At 37.3% G+C, this 26,301-nt stretch overlaps 1 protein-coding gene across 1 annotated transcript; it reads right to left on the bottom strand.

Moving 5' to 3' along the window:
- Positions 1–2,241: 2,241 nt before the first annotated feature.
- Positions 2,242–26,301, bottom strand: si:dkey-205h13.2 (uncharacterized). Its single transcript, XM_059951610.1, has 11 exons — positions 26,163–26,301; positions 25,808–25,831; positions 20,419–20,596; positions 20,213–20,310; positions 19,833–19,856; positions 14,402–14,579; positions 14,196–14,293; positions 13,816–13,839; positions 10,253–10,427; positions 10,057–10,154; positions 2,242–2,582 (listed from the first exon to the last, which is right to left on the bottom strand). Exons 1-10 carry the CDS (start codon positions 26,299–26,301, stop codon positions 10,064–10,066), a joined length of 1,029 nt encoding a protein of 342 aa, XP_059807593.1. The 3' UTR covers positions 2,242–2,582; positions 10,057–10,063.

Genomic DNA, 26,301 nt, shown 5'->3' on the forward strand with positions numbered 1-26,301 from the left:
TGCACTGTCATGCTACAAAACAAAGTTTATAACATTTGTCATTGATAATAAATCTGATTACTCTAATAACATTTAGACAACAGAACATTATTTTCAGTGTTGTGTATCAGTAATATTTAAGTAACATTGTAAATATATTGTTTGATTAAAATTCTTTATTAGTTAAATAATTAATTATTGTTGAAGTACTCATGAAGTCTCATTATAATTACATACATCATCACGCCACCACATCATACGTGTATGCCTCACGTGTATATGAAGTTAGACTCACATTCTGGACTCGCCGTTTTCATTTCAATTTATTTTAAGTTTTGGAATTGCAAAACATAACTGTGCTGACAATGAAATTTTAAACAAACCTGTTGAAGCACAGTGAGATATTTGAGTTAAAAAAAAGTGCAGTCAGATGGTTTAGTTCTTAAAAAAGCACAGTGAGATGGTAGAAATAAATGAAAGTGCAGCACACTTCCTTTGCAAGAGTGAAATGGTTGAGTAAATAAATGCAGAACAACATGTTTTTTCTTCAGAAGAGGAGAATGTCGGTTGAGTTAAAAAAAGAGAGGAAACAATCAAATTCACAGGTTCATAATGATTTCCAAGATGGCGGCGCGACGCAGCTTGCAGCTGCCACTCTGGAGCTGATTATCTGTTATTTGTGAAATGGGGTGCCGTGAGCAATCATAATCGATTGAAAATGGATGTGGGAGCATGGAGGAACATCAGGAAACCTCCAGGAAGACCTTCTTCATTGCTGCTGCTGCTGTGAGGTCCGGGACTCTGCTGGGAAGAACAGGCCCCCAGTCCTCGGGGTCACGTTGCTGATGGCCGTTGGTGGGGCCGTCTTAATACGCTCAGCAGAGGATGGGGCTCGGAGAAGCTGTGCCGGAGGGAATGGTTGGAGGCTTGGCAGTTTGACAGAGTCCGTTGTGGTTCGGTCGCTTTCGGTATGTGCTGCGTCTGCGAGGCTGAGTTGGGCAGTGCTGTGGAAGTCCATAGTGGGGGTATTCCTTTCTGCCACCGGCGTGGGATGGCGAGTCTGTCAGGACCCTGGGGACTTGTGGAAACTGTGTGGTGATTTCTTTTGAACTTATAGTCCTTTAACATCTTTGGACTATTTTTACTGTTCCCATGGTCTGTTTTTTTTTTATCAATTATGCTATTGTTTGCACTGTTGTAACTATGTGGTTTTGTGCAGGTAGCTTTAGTTTTTGGTCTTTTGGCTCCTTTCCGGGGAATGCGCTAAGACGGTAGCATGATATTAATACGCAGCAGCCTCTCCAGACTCTGGATTGGGGATTGCCAAATGTTATGTGGATTTTCTGGTGTAGCCTGTTTTGTAATATGCTTTTGTGATATCATTCTGGAGGTATGTTGTCTCATTTTTTAACTGCATTGAATTTGTGGTTTCTAAATGACAATAAACTGAATCTGAACCTGAATCTGAATCTGATTAAAGGGTGCCAGGTGATAATAATCATAAATAAAAGCAGAAACGGCTGGTTACATTGGAAGGATAGACACATTTGATAGCACAAGACGTAACCAGAATGTAAAGCAGAAACATTTAGCATTGAAGCCATTTTTGATTACAGAACACTTTAGGTTTTAAGTGGAAACCAAAGGAAGGGAAATCTATTTCAGCATACTTGGCTGAATTACAGAGATTGTCAGAGGATTGTCAGTTCAGTGATGATCTTAATAATTCACCGAGAGATTGTTTAGCTTGTGGAATCTCACAAAAAAATCATTTTAAAATGGCTCCTAGCTGAAGCAAAGCTCACATTTACAATAGTTGAAATTGCTGTATCAATGGAAACAACAGATGCAACTGAATTGCAGTCAGGAATGAAAGTGAGTGTGAACAAAATTGTAACATCTAAACATAAACTGGCCTAGCTGAAAAATTGTGGCAGTGGCTCATTCACACCAGACCAATGCAGATTTAACGGCAAAACTGAAGTTCAAAGTAAATTCAATAGGTGTATTTAATGTCAGAGAAATGTATACAATATACATCTTGGAATTCTTTTCCTTCACAGACATTGACGAAAACAGAGAAGTGCCCCAAAGAATGAATGATAGTTAAAATGTTAAAACCCCAAAGCCCCCCCCAGTTCCCCCCTGCCACGCACAAACAGCAGCAAAGCAATGACCCCCACCAGCAAAAAAGCTTCAGCACTCTCCATGGAGCATTCAAGTGTGCAGCAAAGCATCCATAAAGACACAGACTTGCAGTACCCCAAAAACGACTTTTTTTACCCGATAATTCAACATACCATAGGCCCTCCCTCTGTCCCCAAGAAGGGAAAAAGAGGTGTCCCCATTTTACAGTGAGGGGGGAGACTTAACAAATAACTCACTGATTTACAATGATAAAAGTCTGCTGTGTTGCTTTTCCAAGCTCTGAGCACTGAGAGTTGGCCCCAAGAAGATGCAGCTCTCTGGGCACACAACCCCCGGTAGGTAACCTGCTGCTCCCAATGTTCCATGTTCTCCCACAATGCTTCAGTCAGGGGCACCAGCCTAGAATCAGCATGTCCCAGAGCCACGAAATTCCAGAATCCTGAAGGCATGCTTGTCTGCAAAGCAGTCACATTGGGTTAGTAGTAGGTGGTAAGTGAACCAATGAGTGTTAAACCTAGTTATCCATTCATCACCAATAAGTATGCTGTAGGTGTGGTCACCACATATCCTTGTGGGGATGAAGTCCTATTTTCATACTGAGGATGTTTTGATTGTGTTATGCCAAACTGCTATCATGCTAATTACAGCATAGTTAGAATATATCTAGCTGTTCCCAGCAATGTGGAATCATAGCTTGTATTCCTCCAGTTTCTGTAATCTCATGGCCAACAATCAACTCCGTACTCAGATATCAACTATAGGAGTTCATCAGGGCAGTGGCCTAGGGTCAAAAATCAATAGTTAGTCACTTCCCTTCTGTAATAATGTCAGAGGGAGGGGATGTTTGCTGATGATTATATAATGCTCATTCCATTCACAATTTGTGAGAATCTGAAACACCACATGCTAACATACTGCAAGGTGTTGACACCATTTAGGAATGGACTGATAAGTGGCAATACAAGGTAATATTTATGTCCTCAGCCACCCATCTGATATTCCATTGCATTATCATCACCAAGTCCCCATCTTTTGATGTCAGTCCATCAGCATGGGAAGATGGTAGCTAGGGCATTGATTGCTTCATAATTATTAAGCACACTATGTTCATTAGTATATAATGTAGATTCTGTTTATAGTATTGCTTCAGAAGCAATCGAGTTTAGATTCCCATACACCCTTCTGGATTGGCCTCATTAACATTGGGGCTATAAGAGATAACAGGAGGCTGGGTATATTTTCTACCATCTAAGGGACATGTCAAAAGTATGACAGATTCCAATGTGTTTGCTTTGAGTCTCATTCCAGAATCTCAGACAACCTACTTGATTAATGCCCTAACAAACTAATTACTTTTAGTTTCATTTTCAATCTTTTTATTTATTTTCCAATAAAGAATATACAAGTCAGAGGAGAAGTTTAGCAAACAGATAATACAAAAGACATATAAACAGCAATAAAAAAAAACCAGAAAGTATATATTGTCAAAATCAGATAGGTAAAATATTATGCTGTTATATATACACTATAGTTGAAAAAACTATAACTCCCCATAACAATCATAAAAAAGATTGGACATTTTATTTGACGTAAAGGAAAAAAAACACTAACTAAACTAAAACAAAAAAAGAAAGGAAAAGAAAGATTGGGCAGTCCATTTGAGAATAAAATTAGAAAAAAGAGAAAGCGAAAAAAAAGTCCTTCCAGTCATCTCCAAACCTTCACGGATGAGAATTTTCCCTAAAGAGAATTAAAAAAAAAATTAAATCATGTGAAAATATTGAAGAAAGGGTCGCCAGACTTGTTCAAAATTAAAAGATGTATCAAATGTCCGGCTTCTAATTTTCTCCAAGCTTAGACATGACATAACGGAGGAGAGCCAATAAAAAAACAGTAGGTGCGTTCGGATCTTTCCAATATAGCAAGATAGCTCTCCTAGCCAGTAAAGTTGAAAAGGCTATCACATGTTGAGCGGAAGCAGACACTTTGCTTTCTTCCTCTGGAATAATCCCAAAAATTGCTGTAAGTTGGGTTAAACATCCACATCTATAACTTTAGATAATATTCCATATAACATATAACCATATAACAATTACAGCATGGAAACAGACCATCTTGGCCCTTCTAGCCTGTGCCGACACTTACACTCACCTAGTCCCACTAGCCTGTACTCAGCCCATAACCCTCCATTCTTTTCCTATCCATATACCTATCCAATTTTACTTTAAATGACAATACCGAACCTGCCACTTCTACTGGAAGCTCATTCCACACAGCTACCACTCTGAATAAAGAAATTCCCCCTCATGTTACCCTTAAACTTTTGCCACCTAACTCTGAAATCATGTCCTCTTGTTTGAATCTCCCCTGCTCTCAATGGAAAAAGCCTATCCACGTCAACTCTATCTATCCCCCTCATTATTTTAAATACCTCTATCAAGTCCCCCCTCAACTTTCTATGCTCCAAAGAATAAAGACCTGTGTATTCCAAACACATCCCTCCAAAAATTATTTAAGCTTACACATGACCAAAACCTATGAGTTAGAGTGGCCACTTCTGTGTTACATCTGTCACAAATAGAGCTTATATTAGCAAAAATATGCATCAATTTATCTTTGGACATATAGGCCCTGTGTACTATCTGAAGCTGAATTAAGGTATGGCATGCACAGATAGATGAATTATTGACTAGATAATACATTTTACTCCACTGATTATCTGAAAGTGGATGGTGTAGTTCTATTTCCCAGATGCATTGAACCCTCTCATAAGACGACATGCAAGCATTCATTAACTGTTTATAAATGATAGCTTTTAATCGTTTTTGAAAAGGTTTAAGCTGAAAAATAGCATAAGCCAAATTTAAAGAGCAGGGTAATTCAGGTACCAAGGGGTAATTCAGTAAAAAAAATCACATAAAAAATTCCTAACCTGTAAGTATTTGAAAAGAATGTGTATTAGAGATGTCATATTTATCCATTAACTGTGAAAAGGACATTAAACAGTCCCGTAAAAACAAATCTAAAAAAGTTTTTATTCCCTTAATTTTCCATGTTAAAAAAGCCTTATCCAAAGTTGATGGTTTAAAAAAGAAATTAGAATAAATATTACTAGAAAGTAGAAAATCATTTAATTCAAAAAATCTACGAAACTGAAACCAAATTTTTAAAGTATGTTTAACAATAGGGTTGAGAGCTTGTCTACCTATTCTGGAGAGTGAAAATGGAAGGGGAGCTCCTAATAAAGAAGCTAAAGAAAATCCTGTTACTGAATTATCCTCCAACTGTAACCATGAAGGGCGATCTTGGTCATCTATATCTTAAATCCAAAAAGTAACATAACAAATATTAATTGCCCAATAATAAAATCTAAAGTTTGTTAAGACCAGTCCTCCATTTTTTTTTTGGTTTTTGCAATATAAGTTTATTCACTCTGGAGCTTTTATTATTCCAAACATAAAGCAAAATCAGAGAATCTATTTTATCAAAAAATGTTTTTGGAACAAAAGAGGGAACTGCTTGAAATATATATAAAAATTTTGTTAGAATAACCATTTTCATAGCATTTATTCAACCTATCAATGATATCGACATAGGCAACCATTTAGAAAGCGCCTGTTGAGTATGTTCAACTAAAGGGGAGAAATTATACCTATATAGGTCTTTAAAATTTTTAGTAATTTTGATACCAAGGTAAGTGAAGTGGTTTTTGGCAATATTAAAAGGTATTTGATCATAATAATCTGAATAATTATTAATAGGAAATAATTCACTTTTATGTAAATTAAGTTTATATCCAGAAAAAATACCAAATTCTGTAAATATAGATAACATAAAAGGAATAGTTTCCTAGGATTTGAAATGTAAACTAATAAATCATCCCATACAAGGAAACCTTATGTAATTTATCCCCTCTCTTAATACCCTGCACAGAATTAGAATCCCTAAGAGCAATAGCAAATGGTTCTAAAGCCAAATTAAATAATAAAGGACTAAAGGGACAATCCTGATGGGTACCTCTATATAATCTAAAATAAGGAGACTTTTGATTATTAGTTATAACCGCAGCTACCGGGGCCTGGTAAATCAATTTAATCCAGGAAATAAATCCCAGGCCAAAATTAAACCTCTTCAAAACCTGAAATAGATAAGGCCACTCCACCCTATCAAAGGCTTTCTCTGCATCCAAAGATATGATACATTCAGATTCTTTGGCTGAGGGGGAATAAATGATATTTAATAATCTTTGAATATTAAAATGTGAGTATCTATTTTTAATAAATCCTGTTTGACCATTTGAGATAACATTAGGCAGGATATTCTCAAGCTTATTTGTTAGAGTCTTAGAGAGGATTTTAAAATCTACATTCAATAAAGAAATAGGTCTATAGGATACACATTCTAGTGGGTCTTTTTCTTTTTTTGGAATCAATGAAATTAGTGCCTCATAAAAAGTTTTAGGAAGGTTCCCAGAGGATGTAGAATCGGTAAACGTTTGATGAAGATGTGGTATAAGTGTTTCATGAAAAGTCTTGTAAAATTCTACCATATAACCATCAAGTCCTGGAGCTTTACCTATACTTTACCTAAATTTAGAATTTAGCTAAATGTATAAAATTTTAAAGGGATTGGACAGGCTAGATGCAGGAAGATTGTTTCCAATGTTGGGGAAGTCCAGAACGAGGGGTCACAGTTTAAGGATAAAGGGGAAGCCTTTTAGGACGGAGATGAGGAAAAACTTCTTCACACAGAGAGTGGTGAATCTGTGGAAATCTCTGCCACAGGAAACAGTTGAGGCCAGTTCATTGGCTATATTTAAGAGGAAGTTAGATAAGGCGCTTGTGGCTAAAGGGATCGGGGGTATGGAGAGAAAGCAGGTACAGGGTTCTGAGTTGGATGATCAGCCATGATCATACTGAATGGCGGTGCAGGCTCGAAGGGCTGAATGGCCTACTCCTGCACCTATTTTCTATGTTTCCATGCATAAAGGATATAGCCTTGGCTATCGCCTGCTTGTTGTTTAATAGGTGCATCTAACATATCAACATCTTGAATCGAAATTTGAGCTATGTTTAACCTTTTCAAAAATCTATTCGGTGCTATCAGAGAATTCAGATTTCTAATGATTAGAATAGAAGGTGCTTGTAATTTCTCCCAGAGCTGGCATACATTGGTTGTAGTGCATACCATCAATACTATGGCTGATAGCTGCTCTCAAACCTTTGAGAAAAGTAAGGGAAGGAGGCACCTTCAGGTTTACTTTCATCCTAATGTTGAAGTATATCACTGTTACTTTGTTGCCACTTAGACTTAATCCTAGATTACTAGCCAGCATACTTGGAGTCAAAACAGAAAGTACTGAAACTACTCATCAGGTCAAGCTGCATCTATGGAGAGAGCAGCAGAGTTCATGTCTCAGATCAGTAAGTTTTCACCAGAAGTAGAAAAGTGATACTTAAGAGTGTGCCTTATACTGCAGAGAGAGAGAGAAAAGGAAGAAAATGGAATATCTGTAACAGGATGGAAATGGAGATTGTACAAGCACAACTATGCTGTCAGATTCATCCAGTTTATAGGTAAATCAGGAGAGAATAAGAAAATGACAAAAAGAATATGTCGCCATGTAGAGATAGAACACAACAATTGCTAGAAATCTGAAACAAAAAAGAATGCCGGCAATATCTAGTACCATCCAATTTAACTCATTCTTTCTCTTTCCATAGAACACATCTAATCTCTCAGAAATTCCAAAAGAATGCTGGACTAGACAGCTTTGAAATCATGGTGTCACTTGGCCAGTGATCTCCATTCTATCAGAGGTACAATGTGCTCTCTACCTTTCCCTGTTATGCAATTTGTGATACTCTTGTTTCCCCATTTTGACAAAGGGTCATTCTGCTTTATTGTTAACTGTTTTACTCTCCATAGATGCTGCCTGATATGTTAATTATGTCATGGATTTCCTTCTTTTATTTATGATTTCAAGCATCTGAGTTTTAAGTTTTTAAATGCTGTGGGAGGACCATCACAAAACAGAAGTGGTTCAAAGTTCACCATCATCTTCTCCAGGACCATTGTGGATGGCCAGTTGATGCTGATCATGCGAATGATTCCACTGTGATGTCAGCATGGTTTCCTTCAGGGAAAAACTTGCCTGACAAACCTCTTGGAATTCTTTGAGGAGATTACACATAGGATAGATAAAGGGGATGTAGTGGATGTTATATATTTGGACTTTCAGAAGGCCTTTGAGAAGTTGCCACATGAGGTGCTTACCAAGTTAAGAGCCCATGGTATTACAAGAAAGCATGGTTAGTGCATTGGCTGATTAGTAGGAGACAACGAGTGGTCCTTTTCTTGTTAGCTGCCAGTGTCTAGTGCTGTTCTGCAGTGTTTGGTTTTGGGACTGCTTTTTAGATGATGGAATAGATGGCTTTGTTTCCAACTTTTCAGATGACATGAAGATTGGTGGAAGGTTGTGGCTGCAGAAGGACTTAGACAGATTAGGAGAATGGGTAAGAAAGTGGTAAATGAAATACAATGTTGGAATATTCATGGTTATGTACTTTGGTAGTAGAAATAAATGGTAGTGGAATTTTCTAACTGGGGGGGAAATCCAATAATCTGAGATGCAAAGAGATTTGGGAGTCCTTTGTGCAGAACACCTAAAGGTTAACTTGCAAGTAGAGTCAATGGTGAGGAACGCAAATGCAATGTTAGCATTCATTTCAAGAGGTCTAGAATATAAGAGCGGGGATATGATACTGAGGCTTTATAAGGCACTGGTGAGATCTCACCTTGAGTATTGTGAACAGTTTTGGGCTTCTCATCTAAGAAAAGATGTGCTAGCATTGGAGAGGTTTCAGAGGAGGTTTACAATGATGATTTTGTGAATGAAAGGGTTATCATATTAACGGAAGTCAACGGAAGATGTAACTTCCGTATTCTCCATAACTTCTGCCACCTCCAACGGGATCCCACTACCAAGCATATCTTTCCCTCCCCCCCTTTCTGCTACTCGTTCCCCCCCACCCAATCCCTTCTCAACAATCTCTGTCCTGGCACTTATCCTTGTAAGTGGAACAAGTGCTACACCTGCCTTTACACTTCCTCCCTCACCACCATTCAGGGCCCCAGACAGTCCTTCCAGGTGAGGCGACACTTCACCTGTGAGTCGGCTGGTGTGGTATACTGCGTCCGGTGCTCCCAGTGTGGCCTTTTATGTATTGGTGAGACCTGACGCAGACTGGGAGACTGTTTCGCTGAACACCTATGCTCGGTCTGCCAGAAAAAGCAGGATCTCCCAGTGGCCACACATTTTAATTCCACGTCCCATTCCCATTCTGATATGTCTATCCATCGCCTCCTCTACTGTCAAGATGAAGCCACATTCAGGTTGGAGAAACAACACCTTATATACCGGCTGGGTAGCCTCCAACCTGATGGCATGAATATTGACTTCTCTAACTTCCGTTAATGCCCCTCCCCCCCTTCTTATCCCATCCCTGACATATTTAGTTGTTTGTTTTTTTTTCTTCTCTCTCTGCCCATCACCCTGCCTGTTCTCCATCTCCCTCTGGTGCTCCCCTCCCCCTTTCTCCCGATGCCTCCTGTCCCATGATCCTTTCCCTTCTCCAGCTCTGTATCACTTTTACCGATCACCTTTCCAGCTCTTAGCTTCATCCCACCTCCTGCAGTCTTCTCCTATCATTTCGCATTTCCACTTCCCCCCACTACATTCAAATCTCTTAGTATCTTTCCTTTCAGTTAGTGCTGACGAAGGGTCTCAGCCCGAAATGTCGACAGTGCTTCCCTTTATAGATGCTGCCTGGCCTGATGTGTTCCACCAGCATTTTGTGTGTGTTGTTTGAATTTCCAGCATCTGCAGATTTCCTCGTGTTTGCTCTTTAGTGAATATCTAATACTTACAAGAAGATTAAGGACAGGTGAATCGTATTCTGTAATCTTCACACATTCCACTTGTTTGATTATTATTTAGACAAAAAAATCCAGTTAAGATGCTGCACCTGTTAATGCAAAATGGGAAGGTGTGATATGTCTGGTAAAACAAGTCTACCAATTGAAGTGAGTCACAATATCAAAATAGAGTGCTGGAATTATATACTCAGGAATGTTGTCATCAGTGCTTGAGGCTGGCTTTCCAAGTACTGTCTGTACTTCACAGGCAATTGGATTACTGCAGATTTCATTGGGATTCTCTTTCCGAAGATCTGTAAGTGTTTCAAAGTCTCCTCGACCCGTTGGGTCATCACGATCAAACCACCGAGTTTTCTTCTCACCTAGTTAAAAGAATGAACAGCAAGTTAACTTTAAGCACCATTTCAAGATAGAGTTGAAGATTCTGTATTGGGCAAAAAATTGAAAGGAAAAACTCAGACTATGTAGGCTGTTTTGGGTGTAGGTGAGTAAGTGGCTTGCATAATTGTATTGAACAGATAGTTGGTTTCTGGAAATCTGTAAAAGGAATGTCTTATGTCACCAATCCTGATATTTTCTGCAGGTTAAACTAAATGTTAGATTGACATTTAAGTAAATCAAGTCCAGTAAATCTCTTCTGACCCACTGCCACTAACGCTCTGACATAATGGTAAGTTTATTTTGAACTGTGCAAATATATAATGGTTCTTAGAAAAGTATTTCTTTTGGGTCGTTCATTTAAGCCTTACTGTGATGCAAGACACAGCCTGCACAGTTGTGGATGCCAGTATTCATAGATGCTTTTGCAACTTCATGCATTTGACGGGTCTTCAAAATTTACTTAGGTGATGCCCTCTCAGTTTGAAAATAGATTCATGGATCAAAAATCTGAGTGCCTCTTTTAGGATGGTAGTATATAGTTTTATAACACTGCAACTCTGACAGTGCCCTTCTTGTTGGCTATTGGACCATAACACCACAAGATAAGGCAACAGAATTAGGCCATTTGGCCCAACAAGTCTTCTCTGCCATTTCATCATGGCTAATCCATTTCTCCCTGTAACCCTTCATACCCCTGACTAATCAAGAACTTAGCAAATTCTTCCTTAAATATACTCAAAGACTTGGCTATCAAAGCGGTCTATGGCAAAAAATTCCACAGATTCACCACTCTTTGGCTAAAGAAACATTCTTTCCACATCCATTCCATTATGGCCTTTCACCGTTTGATAAGTTTCAATAAGTTCACTGCCCCATTCTGCTGAATTCCAATAAGTAAGGCCTAGAGCCATCAAACACTCATATGATAAGCTTTTCAATCCTTGAATTATTTTCGTGAACCACATTTGAACTCTCTCCAATGACAGCACACCCTTTCCTAGATAAGGGGCCCAAAACTGCACACAATACTCCAAGTGAGGCCTCATGGTGATTTATAAAGTCTCAACATTATATCTTTGCTTTTATATTCTAGTTCTCTTAAAATAAATGCTAACATTGTATTTGCCTTCCTCACCACTGACTCAACCTGTAATTTAGCCAGCCATTCTAACTATGGCTGCTTATATTAGGATGGTGTAGTTTTAAGCCAATCTTCTTGGCTTGAGCTATCTGTACTCTCCTCCCCTGAAAGACAGCAGTCATGCATTTATACACATTGTTACACGAGCATGGCAGTGGACAAAACCAAGTGCAGAATACGGGGATGGAGGCAGAGTTGGGAGGCATTATTAACATAGCGATTTTGGAGTCGGTATCCAGGAGCAATGCTAGACTTAGAACTGGCAGTCACAAGAACCATGAAATTTTAGTTACTCACACCAGAGTTAATCAATGAACTGGCAGATCCTTGTAGTGGTCACAGGGTTTTTATATTGCATTTGCTGATGGAAAGCAGGTGTTTGTAGTTAGTGGAATCTGGGAATGATTGGGAACTAAACGATGTGATTGAGGCCCAATTCTTGAGGAAAATAGCTAGGTGGGCAATTGCCGGAAGGGACCATGACAGCACTCCTCTCACAACAGGAGTCTCCAGGTGATTCTCCAGGCCTGTCTGGATGGTTCTGATGAAAATCCTGGTTGAGGGAAGGGTCTAGGAGGAAGGAGCGGGGGACCCAGGAACACTCTTCTGGACCATACCTTTCCCAGTCTACCAGGTATTGGAGACCCCTGCTCCTACGGCACACATCCAGTAGTCTTCGGACGGTGCATACCGCATGGTCATTGATGATATGGGCAAGTAGGGGGAGTCTCAGCCAGTGGACAAAAGGGGCTGATGGAGACTGGCTTTAACTGGAAAACATGAAAAGTTGGGTGGATGCGCATGGATCTTGGCAATTTTATGCAGACCGCTAGAGGATTGATAACACTTTTGACCTTGAATGGTCCCAGGAAGTGAGGGGAGAGTTTCCTATGCTTGTTCTTCATGTGGGATGTCCTTGGATGAAAACCAGACCATCTGCCCTGGTTGGTACACAGGCGATGATGATGATGAAATTTGTTAAGTCCTTTTCACCTGTGGTAATCTCGTGTCTCAGAAAACCAGCAACTATGCCTCTGAGAACGCGATGCCCATGTCTATCAGTTTGGTAAATATTGATGCAAAGTTCCCAATATTTCCTCCTCCTTTTAATCTTGTGCGGTTTTCAACATTTTGCATCAATTGCTATTTTATAATATTGGAAAAGAGTGCCTAAAAATTTTCCTTAATCCTTCTCAGCAAGGAGAATTCCTGGCCACTTTCAGACCTACCAACTCCCAATTATGTTGCAACCCTGCTTCCTTGCTATTCCGATATGCCTGGCCTGCTGTACCGAAACGTTTACCTGTGCTCACTGTTGTTCTCTGACTGAAATTACAAAGATTTTGTCATCAAAGGTCCGCAAAATTCCCATTCCTATCTTTGTCCTTCACAGGAAAATTTTCATCCTAATTTCTAATTAGTTGTGTTCAAAAAACATGTACACTTCAGCTATGGAGTAACCCAAGAGAGCTGATTCAGATCTTCAATGCGCAGCTGCATCCTGATGCTTCCGCCACTGGACATCGCCTAAGCATGTCACTTTCACCCAAGATCAATCTATCCCTGAAATTCATCATCAGAAGTATCCAAAATCGTTGAGTGGCTGAGGCAGAGTTAATCAGAGAAAACTGATAAATTCCAAGATTTTGGTTGATGTTGACTTGACTTGACTTGACTTGACTGACTGCCGCACTGGCACTTTTAACAGATTGCTGACGGATGAGGTTTAGCACTTCATCTCTTTGATTGATACTGAACTCAGTTTTCAATGTGGTGCTAGTTGGTGCACTGATAAACCTGCCTTCTTTGATATTACTACCATTTTGTATATTAAATTTTATCTGTACCTCTGAAAGGGATTTCTGTCCATATGAAGCACGCTGCATTGCACTTGGCATCACAAGGCAATGTAGACATCTTTTTATGCAGCAGTCAGTCTACGTTGATCACGTGCAGAGGTCGGTAGGTTAAGAATAGAGCGTGCGAATTTACAGCATAGTCCCGATTCCTTTGCCGGAATGAAGCAGAAAGGGAAGGAAACTACGAATTGTAAGAATTATACATTTTATTTCTTTCAGAAAGTAATGACTGATAATTGTAGTCTGGCCGTGATGCAGCTGTATTTCGTGTTTATGAATGTCAAGTAGCCTATTAAACAGAGTCTATGTGTTAAGAGGTTGGAATGCCATCAAAGTTTGCATTATTTAGAATAGCATGTTGATACTTACTGTGAACTGTAGTGGTTGCAGCACCTAAAAGTAGAAAGAAAAGAATTGATTTAGTCATAACTTGATACGCACTGACCAGTGGAGAAGATCCACCGTCATCCTGCCTAACTGCAGTGGATTCCAGACATCCCACAGTGAGCTGAACCGTCAGCTCAGGAACCACACAGCAAAATGGAGGTCAGGTATTCCTGCTCGGAAAGCACTGTCAAATCAGGGATGTTGAAAGTTGATGTGACTGGAAATTTTGTACAAAGGACATCAGGGTGTCTAGCAGTCCCAAGTAAGTTGCGGAGTGAATGATCGACATAAAATCTGCTGACCCTCAAAGCTATTTCTAGAGTATATGACAAAAAACACGGATCAACTTATGTCATACTTACAGAATGTTTCAGGGCAGGTGAATCTGATTCTGTAATCGTGGCACCTCTGATTATGTTGTAATTTGTTCTCACAAAAGAATCCAGTAGCTACATTGCACCTGTTGAGCACAGTGCAAGAAACTGAGATGAGGCCATTGCTCAAGCTTTTGATGCTGTCTGGAATGAAATGAAACTTGTGAAACAGTATGAGCAGCTTTGTTACGTACGGTTGAATATTCTGTCCGGTTTGTGAGGCTGGAACCCCTGAAGTTGTCTCCACTTCACAGCTGTCTGGATGAATGCAGATGCGGTTTGGAAATTCGTTTAGTAATAGGTTAAGAACTTCGAAATCTCCCTTTCCGGATGGGTCATCACGGTCAAACCATTCGGTTTTGCAGGTACTGACTGAAGATGAGAAAGAAGAGAAACTTAAAGAATCAATAGAAATTGTGGTGCTACTCATCTTCTGACTCAGTAGAGCTTAACCTGGAAGAAAATATCATCTCAGAATGTATCGCTTCTTCTCAACAAACTATACAGAAGAGATTGACAGAGGACTACTTTGGGATTCTCCTAAGGCTTTTATCCGTGGACAAATTATCTCATATTCTGTCGGTAAAAGAAAACAAAGATATTTAGATATTGTTTTATTAGTGGATAAAATTAAAGAAATTGATAAGATTTATTCCGTGACTCCTACCAAAGAACTTTATAAGAAAAGAGTTGAGCTTCAAATGGAGCATAGCTTATTATTATCTTCAATTGAGAATCAATTAATTAGGACCAGGGCCCAATTTTATATCCATAGTGATCGAACTGGTAAATTATTAGCTAACCAATTAAAAGTTATTTCGACTAAGCGACAAATTATTAAAATTCGTAAACAAGACGGAAATCTGACTACTGATCATAAAGAAATCAATAATACTTTTCAAGATTTTTATAAATCTTTATATCAATCAGAATTTGACGGCGATCTGTCCATGATGGATAACTTTTTTAACAATTTGAATATTCCCAAACTGACAGATGAAGATCGTAGCTTGTTTGATGCTCCTATCTCTCTGGCCGAAATAGGAGAGGCCATCTCATCAATGAACTCAGGGAAAGCTCCTAGTCCTGATGGTTTTATTATAGAATTTTTAAAAACTTTTTCTTCTCTGCTTTCCCCTTGGCTATGTGAAATTTTTAATGATGCATTTGTTAAGAAGAGATTGCCTCAGTCTTTTTATGAAGCTACTATCTCTCTAATTCTTAAAAAAGATAAGGATCCCACTCTATGTGCATCTTATCGCCCTATATCACTATTAAATGTAGATTCTAAGATTCTTACAAAAATTTTAGCTATTAGGTTAGAAATGGTATTATCACAGGTTATTTCAGAAGATCAAACTGGTTTTATTCGGATTCGGTAATACTTTTTTAATATTAGAAAATTGATTAATATACTTTACACTTCATCACCCACAATTCCAGAATGTGTTATTTCACTAGATGCTGAAAAAGCCTTTGATAGAGTTGAATGGGTATATTTATTTAACACTTTGAGATATTTTAATTTTAGTCCTAATTTTATATCATGGATTAAACTAATATATTATAAACCTGTTGCTTCTGTTCTTACAAATAATTACAGATCTTCCTTTTTTCAATTATCTCGTGGTACGAGACAAGGTTGTCCTTTAAGTCCTTTATTGTTTAATATTGCATTAGAACCTTTAGCCATTGCTATTTGTGAATCTCCTAATATTTTTGGTATCACCCGTAATGAGAAATTATACAAGTTATCACTCTATGCTGATGACTTGTTGTTATATATTTCTGATCCTGACAGGTCTATTCCCGCTATTTTATCCTTGTTGGCTCAATTTAGTAGTTTTTCTGGTTACAAACTAAACTTGGATAAGAATGATTTATTCCCTTTAAACGCGCAAACTTTATTAAATGAAAGGACACCATTTAAAGTTGTTGATGATAACTTCATCTATTTAGGTATAAAAATTACTAAGAAATATAAAGATTTATTTACATTGAATTTTCTACCTATGCTTTATCAAATTCAACAACTTACTACAAGATGGTCTCCCTTATCCTTATCATTAGTTGGTCGGATTAATGCTATTAAAATGATGATTCTACCGAAATTCTTATATTTCTTTCAAGCTTTACCAATTTTTATTCCTAAATCTTTTTTTGATAACATTGATTCAAAAATTTCTTCATTTGTGTGGCAAAATAAAAATCCTAGGTTAAGTAAAAGGCAATTACAAAAATCTAAAAAAGATGGTGGTTTAGCTCTACCTAACCTTAGATTTTACTATTGGGCGAATAATATTCGTAACTTAATGTATTGGAAATCAGATTTGGATTCACCATTGTGCCCACAGTGGGTAAATTTGGAATGCAATGAGGCACAGGGATATTCTCTATTCTCCGTTCTAGGTTCTTCTCTTTCTGCCGATTTAGTTAAATTTAATAAACAGATATCCAACCCTGTTGTCAAACATACATTACGAATTTGGTTTCAATTTCGTAAATTTTTTACTCTGAAAAACTTTGTTCTTGATAGCCCTATTTTACATAATTTTTTTTTCAAACCTTCTTTGACAGATCAAGCCTTTAGCTTATGGACAAGGAAAGGTATAAAATGTTTTCGTGATCTTTTCTTTGAAGGTAGTTTGATGTCTTTCGACCAATTTTCCAACAAATTTGAGTTACCTAAATCTAACCGTTTTAGATATCTACAAATTAGAAATTTTTTTACATAAAATTCTACCATCCTTCCCCAATTCAACTTCAATGGACTTTTTAGGTATGATTTTTACTTTAAATCCCTATCAGAAGGGATTAGTGGCTTTTATTTATAATATGATTATGAAGATACAACCAGAAATATCAGGTAGAATTAAACAAGAACGGGAAAAAGAACTTCAATATAATATATCAATAGAAAAATGGGAAAAAATTTTACAAATGGTTAATTCTTCTTCTATATGTGCTAAACATGCTTTAATACAATTTAAAATTGTACATAGAGCTCATATGTCTAAAGATAAGCTTGCTCGATTCTATTCTCATATTAACCCTCAATGTGACAGATGTCATTCAGATGTGGCTTCATTGACCCACATGTTTTGGTCATGTCCCGCTTTACATAACTATTGGAAGGACATATTTGCTACCATTTCCTCAGTTTGGAATATCGATTTACAACCTCATTTTATTACTGCAATTTTTGGTATACCAAATGAGGATGATAATCAGTTTTCCCCTTCAATTAGATGAATGATTGCTTTTGTAACATTAATGGCCAGAAGGTCTATATTACAAAATTGGAAAGAAGTAAATCCTCCTACCACGTTCCAGTGGTTCTCTCAAACTATTTCTTTTCTGAGCTTGGAAAAAATTAGAAGCACTATTTTTGACTCATCAATTAAATTTGAAGAAACTTGGGAACCGTTCATTCGACATTTTCATATGAATTAATTTGGCCTCTTCCAGACCTTCTCTTTACTTATCCTTGTTCAGGTATGGAGTTCCAGAGTTTTTGGCACTATCATATACAAATAAAATGTTATTATTGCCCATGTTAGTTTAGTTTAGTACTTTTTTCATATTTTTTGCCTGTATTTTTATAATTTTTTTTCTTTTGATGATTATTTTTATTTTTTTCATATAATTATTATAGACTTGATTGATAATGCACTATGTTTCTATGTTGAAATTTTAATAGGATATTGTTATCCTACTACTAATTCAATTTCAAGTCTTATGTATTTATAAACTATTTATTATTATATTATGTTTCTTTTATATATGAAATTCAATGAAAAGATTGAAAAAGAAAAAAGAACGTATCGCATCTACATGCGTATGAGACTCGGGTAGGTCACTGATATGTGGCCTGCCGATCAATTTCCTTTCCCTTCATGTCCCATTTTGGCTAATATCAACAAGAATTTCCCGTCAGTAACAGATCTCCTTCTTATCCCATCACATATGCCATCACCTACACTTATCTCAATGAACCTGCATCTTTAGAAATTAGCAGTAGATCAACAGTATCAGGTATGTTGGTCTCTCCCAAATTCTAGTCCATATTTCTTGTCAATCTGTTGAGCATGAACTATTCTGCAATCAGGTATCTTGTCTTTGCAGATATCACTGCCTACTGTGGCCTCTGCAACCATTGTTTCTTTCAAGTAGAAACTCTGCTGCTTTTCCTTCAGTTGTGCTGAACTGGTATCCATAAATCTGTCATTGGCAAGTAGGTACACTGTAAATGGTGACAAGTTGTAGCTGCTTAGGACCTAGAAAAAATCAGCTGTCTGTTGCATTGTCATTGCAAGTAAAGGAGATTTTTTTCCTGCAGATTATATTGTTTACATGATTGCAGTAGGAGCTGTGATTTTGAGGAACTTGTAATTGATAGTGGACATCCTAAACAGACTTATGAAGATGAAATTTGTTAAGTCCTTCCCACGTCTATCAGTTTGGTAAATATTGATGCAAAGTTCCCAATATTTCCTCCTCCTTTTAATCTTGTGTGGTTTTGAACAGTTTGCATCAATTGCTTTTTTATAATATTGGAAAAGAGTGCCTTAAGGTTTTCCTTAATCCTTCTCAGCAAGGAGAATTCCTGGCCACTTTCAGACCTACCGACTCCCAATTATGTTGCAACCCTGCTTCCTTGCTATTCTGATATGCCTGGCCTGCTGTACCGAAACGTTTACCTGTGCTCACTGTTGTTCTCTGACTGAATTTACAATGATTTTGTCATCGAAGGTCCGCAAAATTCCCATTCCTATCTTTGTCCTTCACAGGAAAATTTCCATCCTAATTTCTAATTAGCTGTGTTCAAAAAACATGTGCACTTCAGATATGGAGTAACCCAAGAGAGCTGATTCAGATCTTCAATGCGCAGCTGCATCCTGATGCTTCCGCCACTGGACATCGCCTAAGCATGTCACTTTCACCCAAGATCAATCTATCCCTGAAATCCATCATCAGAAGTATCCAAAATCGTTGAGCGGCTGAGGCAGAGTTAATCAGAGAAAACTGATAAATTCCAAGCTTTTGGTTGATGTTGACTTGACTTGACTTGACTTGACTGACTGCCGCACTGGCACTTCTAACAGATTGCTGACGGATGAGGTTTAGCACTTCATCTCTTTGATTGATACTGAACTCAGTTTTGAATGTGGTGCTAGTTGGTGCACTGATAAACCTGCCGCCTTTGATATGACTACCATTCTGTATATTAAATTTTATCTGTACCTCTGAAAGGGACTTCTGTCCATATGAAGCACGCTGCAATGCACTTGGCATCACAAGGCAATGTAGACATCTTTTTATGCAGCAGTCAGTCTACGTTGATCACATGCAGAGGTCGGTAGGTTAAGAATAGAGCGTGCGCATTTACAGCATAGTCCCGATTCCTTTGCCGGAATGAAGCAGAAAGGGAAGGAAACTACGAATTGTAAGAATTATATATTTTATTTCTTTCAGAAAGTAATGACTGATAATTGTAGTCTGGCCGTGATGCAGCTGTATTTCGTGTTTATGAATATCAAGTAGCCTATTAAACAGAGTCTATGTGTTAAGAGGTTGGAATGCCATCAAAGTTTGCATTATTTAGAATAGCATGTTGAGACTTACCAGGAACTGCAGTGGTTGCAGCACCTAAAAGTAGAAAGAAAAGAATTGATTTAGTCATAACTTGATACGCACTGACCAGTGGAGAAGATCCACCGTCATCCTGCCTAACTGCAGTGGATTCCAGACATCCCACAGTGAGCTGAACCGTCAGCTCAGGAACCACACAGCAAAATGGAGGTCAGGTATTCCTGCTCGGAAAGCACTGTCAAATCAGGGATGTTGAAAGTTGATGTGACTGGAAATTTTGTACAAAGGACATCAGGATGTCTAGCAGTCCCAAGTAAGTTGCGGAGTGAATGATCGACATAAAATCTGCTGACCCTCAAAGCTATTTCTAGAGTATATGACAAAAAACACGGATCAACTTATGTCATACTTACAGAATGCTTCAGGGCAGGTGAATCTGATTCTGTAGTCGTGGCAGCTCTGATTATGTTGTAATTGGTTCTCACAAAAGAATCCAGTAGCTACATTGCACCTGTTGAGCACAGTGCAAGAAACTGAGATGAGGTCATTGCTCAAGCTTTTGATGTTGTCTGGAATGAAATGAAACTTGTGAAACAGTATGAGCAGCTTTGTTACGTACGGTTGAATATTCTGTCCGGTTTGTGAGGCTGGAACCCCTGAAGTTGTCTCCACTTCACAGCTATCTGGATGAATGCAGATGCGGTTTGGAAATTCGTGTAGTAATAGGTTAAGAACTTCGAAATCTCCCTTTCCGGATGGGTTATCACGGTCAAACCATTCGGTTTTGCAGGTACTGACTGAAGATGAGAAAGAAGAGAAACTTAAAGAATCAATAGAAATTGTGGTGCTACTCATCTTCTGACTCAGTAGAGCTTAACCTGGAAGAAAATATCATCTCAGAATGTATCGCTTCTTCTCAACAAACTATACAGAAGAGATTGACAGAGGACTACTTTGGGATTCTTCTAAGGCTTTTATCCGTGGACAAATTATCTCATATTCTGTCGGTAAAAGAAAACAAAGATATTTAGATATTGCTTTATTAGTGGATAAAATTAAAGAAATTGATAAGATTTATTCCGTGAATCCTACCAAAGAACTTTATAAGAAAAGAGTTGAGCTTCAAATGGAGCATAGCTTATTATTATCTTCAATTGAGAATCAATTAATTAGGACCAGGGCCCAATTTTATATCCATAGTGATCGAACTGGTAAATTATTAGCTAACCAATTAAAAGTTATTTCGACTAAGTGACAAATTATTAAAATTCGTAAACAAGACGGAAATCTGACTACTGATCATAAAGAAATCAATAATACTTTTCAAGATTTTTATAAATCTTTATATCAATCAGAATTTGACGGCGATCTGTCCATGATGGATAACTTTTTTAACAATTTGAATATTCCCAAACTGACAGATGAAGATCGTAGCTTGTTTGATGCTCCTATCTCTCTGGCCGAAATAGGAGAGGCCATCTCATCAATGAACTCAGGGAAAGCTCCTAGTCCTGATGGTTTTATTATAGAATTTTTAAAAGCTTTTTCTTCTCTGCTTTCCCCTTGGCTATGTGAAATTTTTAATGATGCATTTGTTAAGAAGAGATTGCCTCAGTCTTTTTATGAAGCTACTATCTCTCTAATTCTTAAAAAAGATAAGGATCCCACTCTATGTGCATCTTATCGCCCTATATCACTATTAAATGTAGATTCTAAGATTCTTACAAAAATTTTAGCTATTAGGTTAGAAAAGGTATTATCACAGATTATTTCAGAAGATCAAACTGGTTTTATTCGGAATCGGTAATCCTTTTTTAATATTAGAAAATTGATTAATATAATTTACACTTCATCACCCACAATTCCAGAATGTGTTAATTCACTAGATGCTGAAAAAGCCTTTGATAGAGTTGAATGGGTATATTTATTTAACACTTTGAGATATTTTAATTTTAGTCCTAATTTTATATCATGGATTAAACTAATATATTATAAACCTGTTGCTTCTGTTCTTACAAATAATTACAGATCTTCCTTTTTTCAATTATCTCGTGGTACGAGACAAGGTTGTCCTTTAAGTCCTTTATTGTTTAATATTGCATTAGAACCTTTAGCCATTGCTATTTGTGAATCTCCTAATATTTTTGGTATCACCCGTAATGAGAAATTATACAAGTTATCACTCTATGCTGATGACTTGTTGTTATATATTTCTGATCCTGACAGGTCTATTCCCGCTATTTTATCCTTGTTGGCTCAATTTAGTAGTTTTTCTGGTTACAAACTAAACTTGGATAAGAGTGATTTATTCCCTTTAAACGCGCAAACTTTATTAAATGAAAGGACACCATTTAAAGTTGTTGATGATAACTTCATCTATTTAGGTATAAAAATTACTAAGAAATATAAAGATTTATTTACATTGAATTTTCTACCTATGCTTTATCAAATTCAACAACTTACTACAAGATGGTCTCCCTTATCCTTATCATTAGTTGGTCGGATTAATGCTATTAAAATGATGATTCTACCGAAATTCTTATATTTCTTTCAAGCTTTACCAATTTTTATTCCTAAATCTTTTTTTGATAACATTGATTCAAAAATTTCTTCATTTGTGTGGCAAAATAAAAATCCTAGGTTAAGTAAAAGGCAATTACAAAAATCTAAAAAAGATGGTGGTTTAGCTCTACCTAACCTTAGATTTTACTATTGGGCGAATAATATTCGTAACTTAATGTATTGGAAATCAGATTTGGATTCACCATTGTGCCCACAGTGGGTAAATTTGGAATGCAATGAGGCACAGGGATATTCTCTATTCTCCGTTCTAGGTTCTTCTCTTTCTGCCGATTTAGTTAAATTTAATAAACAGATATCCAACCCTGTTGTCAAACATACATTACGAATTTGGTTTCAATTTCGTAAATTTTTTACTCTGAAAAACTTTGTTCTTGATAGCCCTATTTTACATAATTTTTTTTTCAAACCTTCTTTGACAGATCAAGCCTTTAGCTTATGGACAAGGAAAGGTATAAAATGTTTTCGTGATCTTTTCTTTGAAGGTAGTTTGATGTCTTTCGACCAATTTTCCAACAAATTTGAGTTACCTAAATCTAACCTTTTTAGATATCTACAAATTAGAAATTTTTTTACATAAAATTCTACCATCCTTCCCCAATTCAACTTCAATGGACTTTTTAGGTATGATTTTTACTTTAAATCCCTATCAGAAGGGATTAGTGGCTTTTATTTATAATATGATTATGAAGATACAACCAGAAATATCAGGTAGAATTAAACAAGAACGGGAAAAAGAACTTCAATATAATATATCAATAGAAAAATGGGAAAAAATTTTACAAATGGTTAATTCTTCTTCTATATGTGCTAAACATGCTTTAATACAATTTAAAATTGTACATAGAGCTCATATGTCTAAAGATAAGCTTGCTCGATTCTATTCTCATATTAACCCTCAATGTGACAGATGTCATTCAGATGTGGCTTCATTGACCCATATGTTTTGGTCATGTCCCGCTTTACATAACTATTGGAAGGACATATTTGCTACCATTTCCTCAGTTTGGAATATCGATTTACAACCTCATTTTATTACTGCAATTTTTGGTATACCAAATGAGGATGATAATCAGTTTTCCCCTTCAATTAGATGAATGATTGCTTTTGTAACATTAATGGCCAGAAGGTCTATATTACAAAATTGGAAAGAAGTAAATCCTCCTACCACGTTCCAGTGGTTCTCTCAAACTATTTCTTTTCTGAGCTTGGAAAAAATTAGAAATTTGACTCATCAATTAAATTTGAATTCGACATTTTCATATGAATTAATTTGGCCTCTTCCAGACCTTCTCTTTACTTATCCTTGTTCAGGTATGGAGTTCCGGAGTTTTTGGCACTATCATATACAAATAAAATGTTATTATTGCCCATGTTAGTTTAGTTTAGTACTTTTTTCATATTTTTTGCCTGTGTTTTTATAATTTTTTTTCTTTTGATGATTATTTTTATTTTTTTCATATAATTATTATAGACTTGATTGATAATGCACTATGTTTCTATGTTGAAATTTTAATAGGATATTGTTATCCTACTACTAATTCAATTTCAAGTCTTATGTATTTATAACTTTATTATTATATATGTTTCTTTTATATATGAAATTCAATGAAAAGATTGAAAAAGAAAAAAGAACGTATCGCATCAACGTGCGTATGAGACTCGGGTAGGTCACTGATATGTGGCCTGCTGATCAATTTCCTTTCCCTTCATGTCCCATTTTGGCTAATATCAACAAGAGTTTCCCATCAGTAACAGATCTCCTTCTTATCCCATCACATATGCCATCACCTACACTTATCTCAATGAACCTGCATCTTTAGAAATTAGCAGTAGATCAACAGTATCAGGTATGTTGGTCTCTCCCAAATTCTAGTCCATATTTCTTGTCAATATCTTGAGCATGAACTATTCTGCAATCAGGTATCTTGTCTTTGCAGATATCACTGCCTACTGTGGCCTCTGCAACCATTGTTTCTTTCAAGTAGAAACTCTGCTGCTTTTCCTTCAGTTGTGCTGAACTGGTATCCATAAATCTGTCATTGGCAAGTAGGTACACTGTAAATGGTGACAAGTTGTAGCTGCTTAGGACCTAGAAAAAATCAGCTGTCTGTTGCATTGTCATTGCAAGTAAAGGAGATTTTTTTCCTGCAGAGTATATTTTTTACATGATTGCAGTTGGAGCTGTGATTTTGAGGAACTTGTAATTGATAGTGGACATCCTAAACAGTCTTATGAAGATGAAATTTGTTAAGTCCTTGCCCACGTCTATCAGTTTGGTAAATATTGATGCAAAGTTCCCAATATTTCCTCCTCCTTTTAATCTTGTGTGGTTTTGAACATTTTGCATCAATTGCTTTTTTATAATATTGGAAAAGAGTGCCTTAAGGTTTTCCTTAATCCTTCTCAGCAAGGAGAATTCCTGGCCACTTTCAGACCTACCGACTCCCAATTATGTTGCAACCCTGCTTCCTTGCTATTCCGATATGCCTGGCCTGCTGTACCGAAACGTTTACCTGTGCTCACTGTTGTTCTCTGACTGAATTTTCAATGATTTTGTCATCGATGGTCCGCAAAATTCCCATTCCTATCTTTGTCCTTCACAGGAAAATTTTCATCCTAATTTCTAATTAGTTGTCTTCAAAAAACATGTGCCCTTCAGATATGGAGTAACCCAAGAGAGCTGATTCAGATCTTCAATGCGCAGCTGCATCCTGATGCTTCCGCCACTGGACATCGCCTAGCTTGTCACTTTCACCCAAGCTCAAATCCGTCATCAGAAGTATCCAAAATCGTTGAGCGGCTGAGGCAGAGTTAATCAGAGAAAACTGATAAATTCCAAGCTTTTGGTTGATGTTGACTTGACTTGACTTGACTTGACTGACTGCCGCACTGGCACTTCTAACAGATTGCTGACGGATGAGGTTTAGCACTTCATCTCTTTGATTGATACTGAACTCAGTTTTGAATGTGGTGCTAGTTGGTGCACTGATGAACCTGCCGCCTTTGATATTACTACCATTTTGTATATTAAATTTTATCTGTACCTCTGAAAGGGACTTCTGTCCATATGAAGCACGCTGCATTGCACTTGGCATCACAAGGCAATGTAGACATCTTTTTATGCAGCAGTTAGTCTACGTTGATCACATGCAGAGTTCGGTAGGTTAAGAATAGAGCGTGTGAATTTACAGCATAGTCCCGATTCCTTTGCCGGAATGAAGCAGAAAGGGAAGGAAACTACGAATTGTAAGAATTATACATTTTATTTCTTTCAGAAAGTAATGACTGATAATTGTAGTCTGGCCGTGATGCAGCTGTATTTCGTGTTTATGAATATCAAGTAGCCTATTAAACAGAGTCTATGTGTTAAGAGGTTGGAATGCCATCAAAGTTTGCATTATTTAGAATAGCATGTTGAGACTTACCAGGAACTGCAGTGGTTGCAGCACCTAAAAGTAGAAAGAAAAGAATTGATTTAGTCATAACTTGATACGCACTGACCAGTGGAGAAGATCCACCGTCATCCTGCCTAACTGCAGTGGATTCCAGACATCCCACAGTGAGCTGAACCGTCAGCTCAGGAACCACACAGCAAAATGGAGGTCAGGTATTCCTGCTCGGAAAGCACTGTCAAATCAGGGATGTTGAAAGTTGATGTGACTGGAAATTTTGTACAAAGGACATCAGGGTGTCTAGCAGTCCCAAGGAAGTTGCGGAGTGAATGATCGACATTAAATCTGCTGACCATAAGCCTTTTGGTTGTCGTTGACTTGAGTTTACAGTCTGCTGCACTGGCACTTCCAACAGACTGTTGATGGAGTTCCTCATCTCTTCCATTGACACTGAACTCAGTTTTGAATGTTGTGCTAGCTGCTGTACTGATCAACCTGTCCTCTTTGGCATTACAGTGTTTTTGCAT

This window comes from Hypanus sabinus, chromosome 27 (assembly GCF_030144855.1).
Source record: "Hypanus sabinus isolate sHypSab1 chromosome 27, sHypSab1.hap1, whole genome shotgun sequence".
Lineage (NCBI taxonomy): Eukaryota > Metazoa > Chordata > Chondrichthyes > Myliobatiformes > Dasyatidae > Hypanus > Hypanus sabinus.

Excerpts from the sequence above, each read along its gene's own strand:
- si:dkey-205h13.2 (XM_059951610.1), bottom strand. The coding sequence starts at position 26,301 with ATGCAAAAACACTGTAATGCCAAAGAGGACAGGTTGATCAGTACAGCA. Across the intron at positions 20,597-25,807 it reads TGCAACCACTGCAGTTCCTG|TCAGTACCTGCAAAACCGAA; the intron begins GTAAGTCTCAAC and ends TCTCATCTTCAG. Across the intron at positions 14,294-14,401 it reads ACCGGACAGAATATTCAACC|GTGCAATGTAGCTACTGGAT; the intron begins GTACGTAACAAA and ends TGTGCTCAACAG.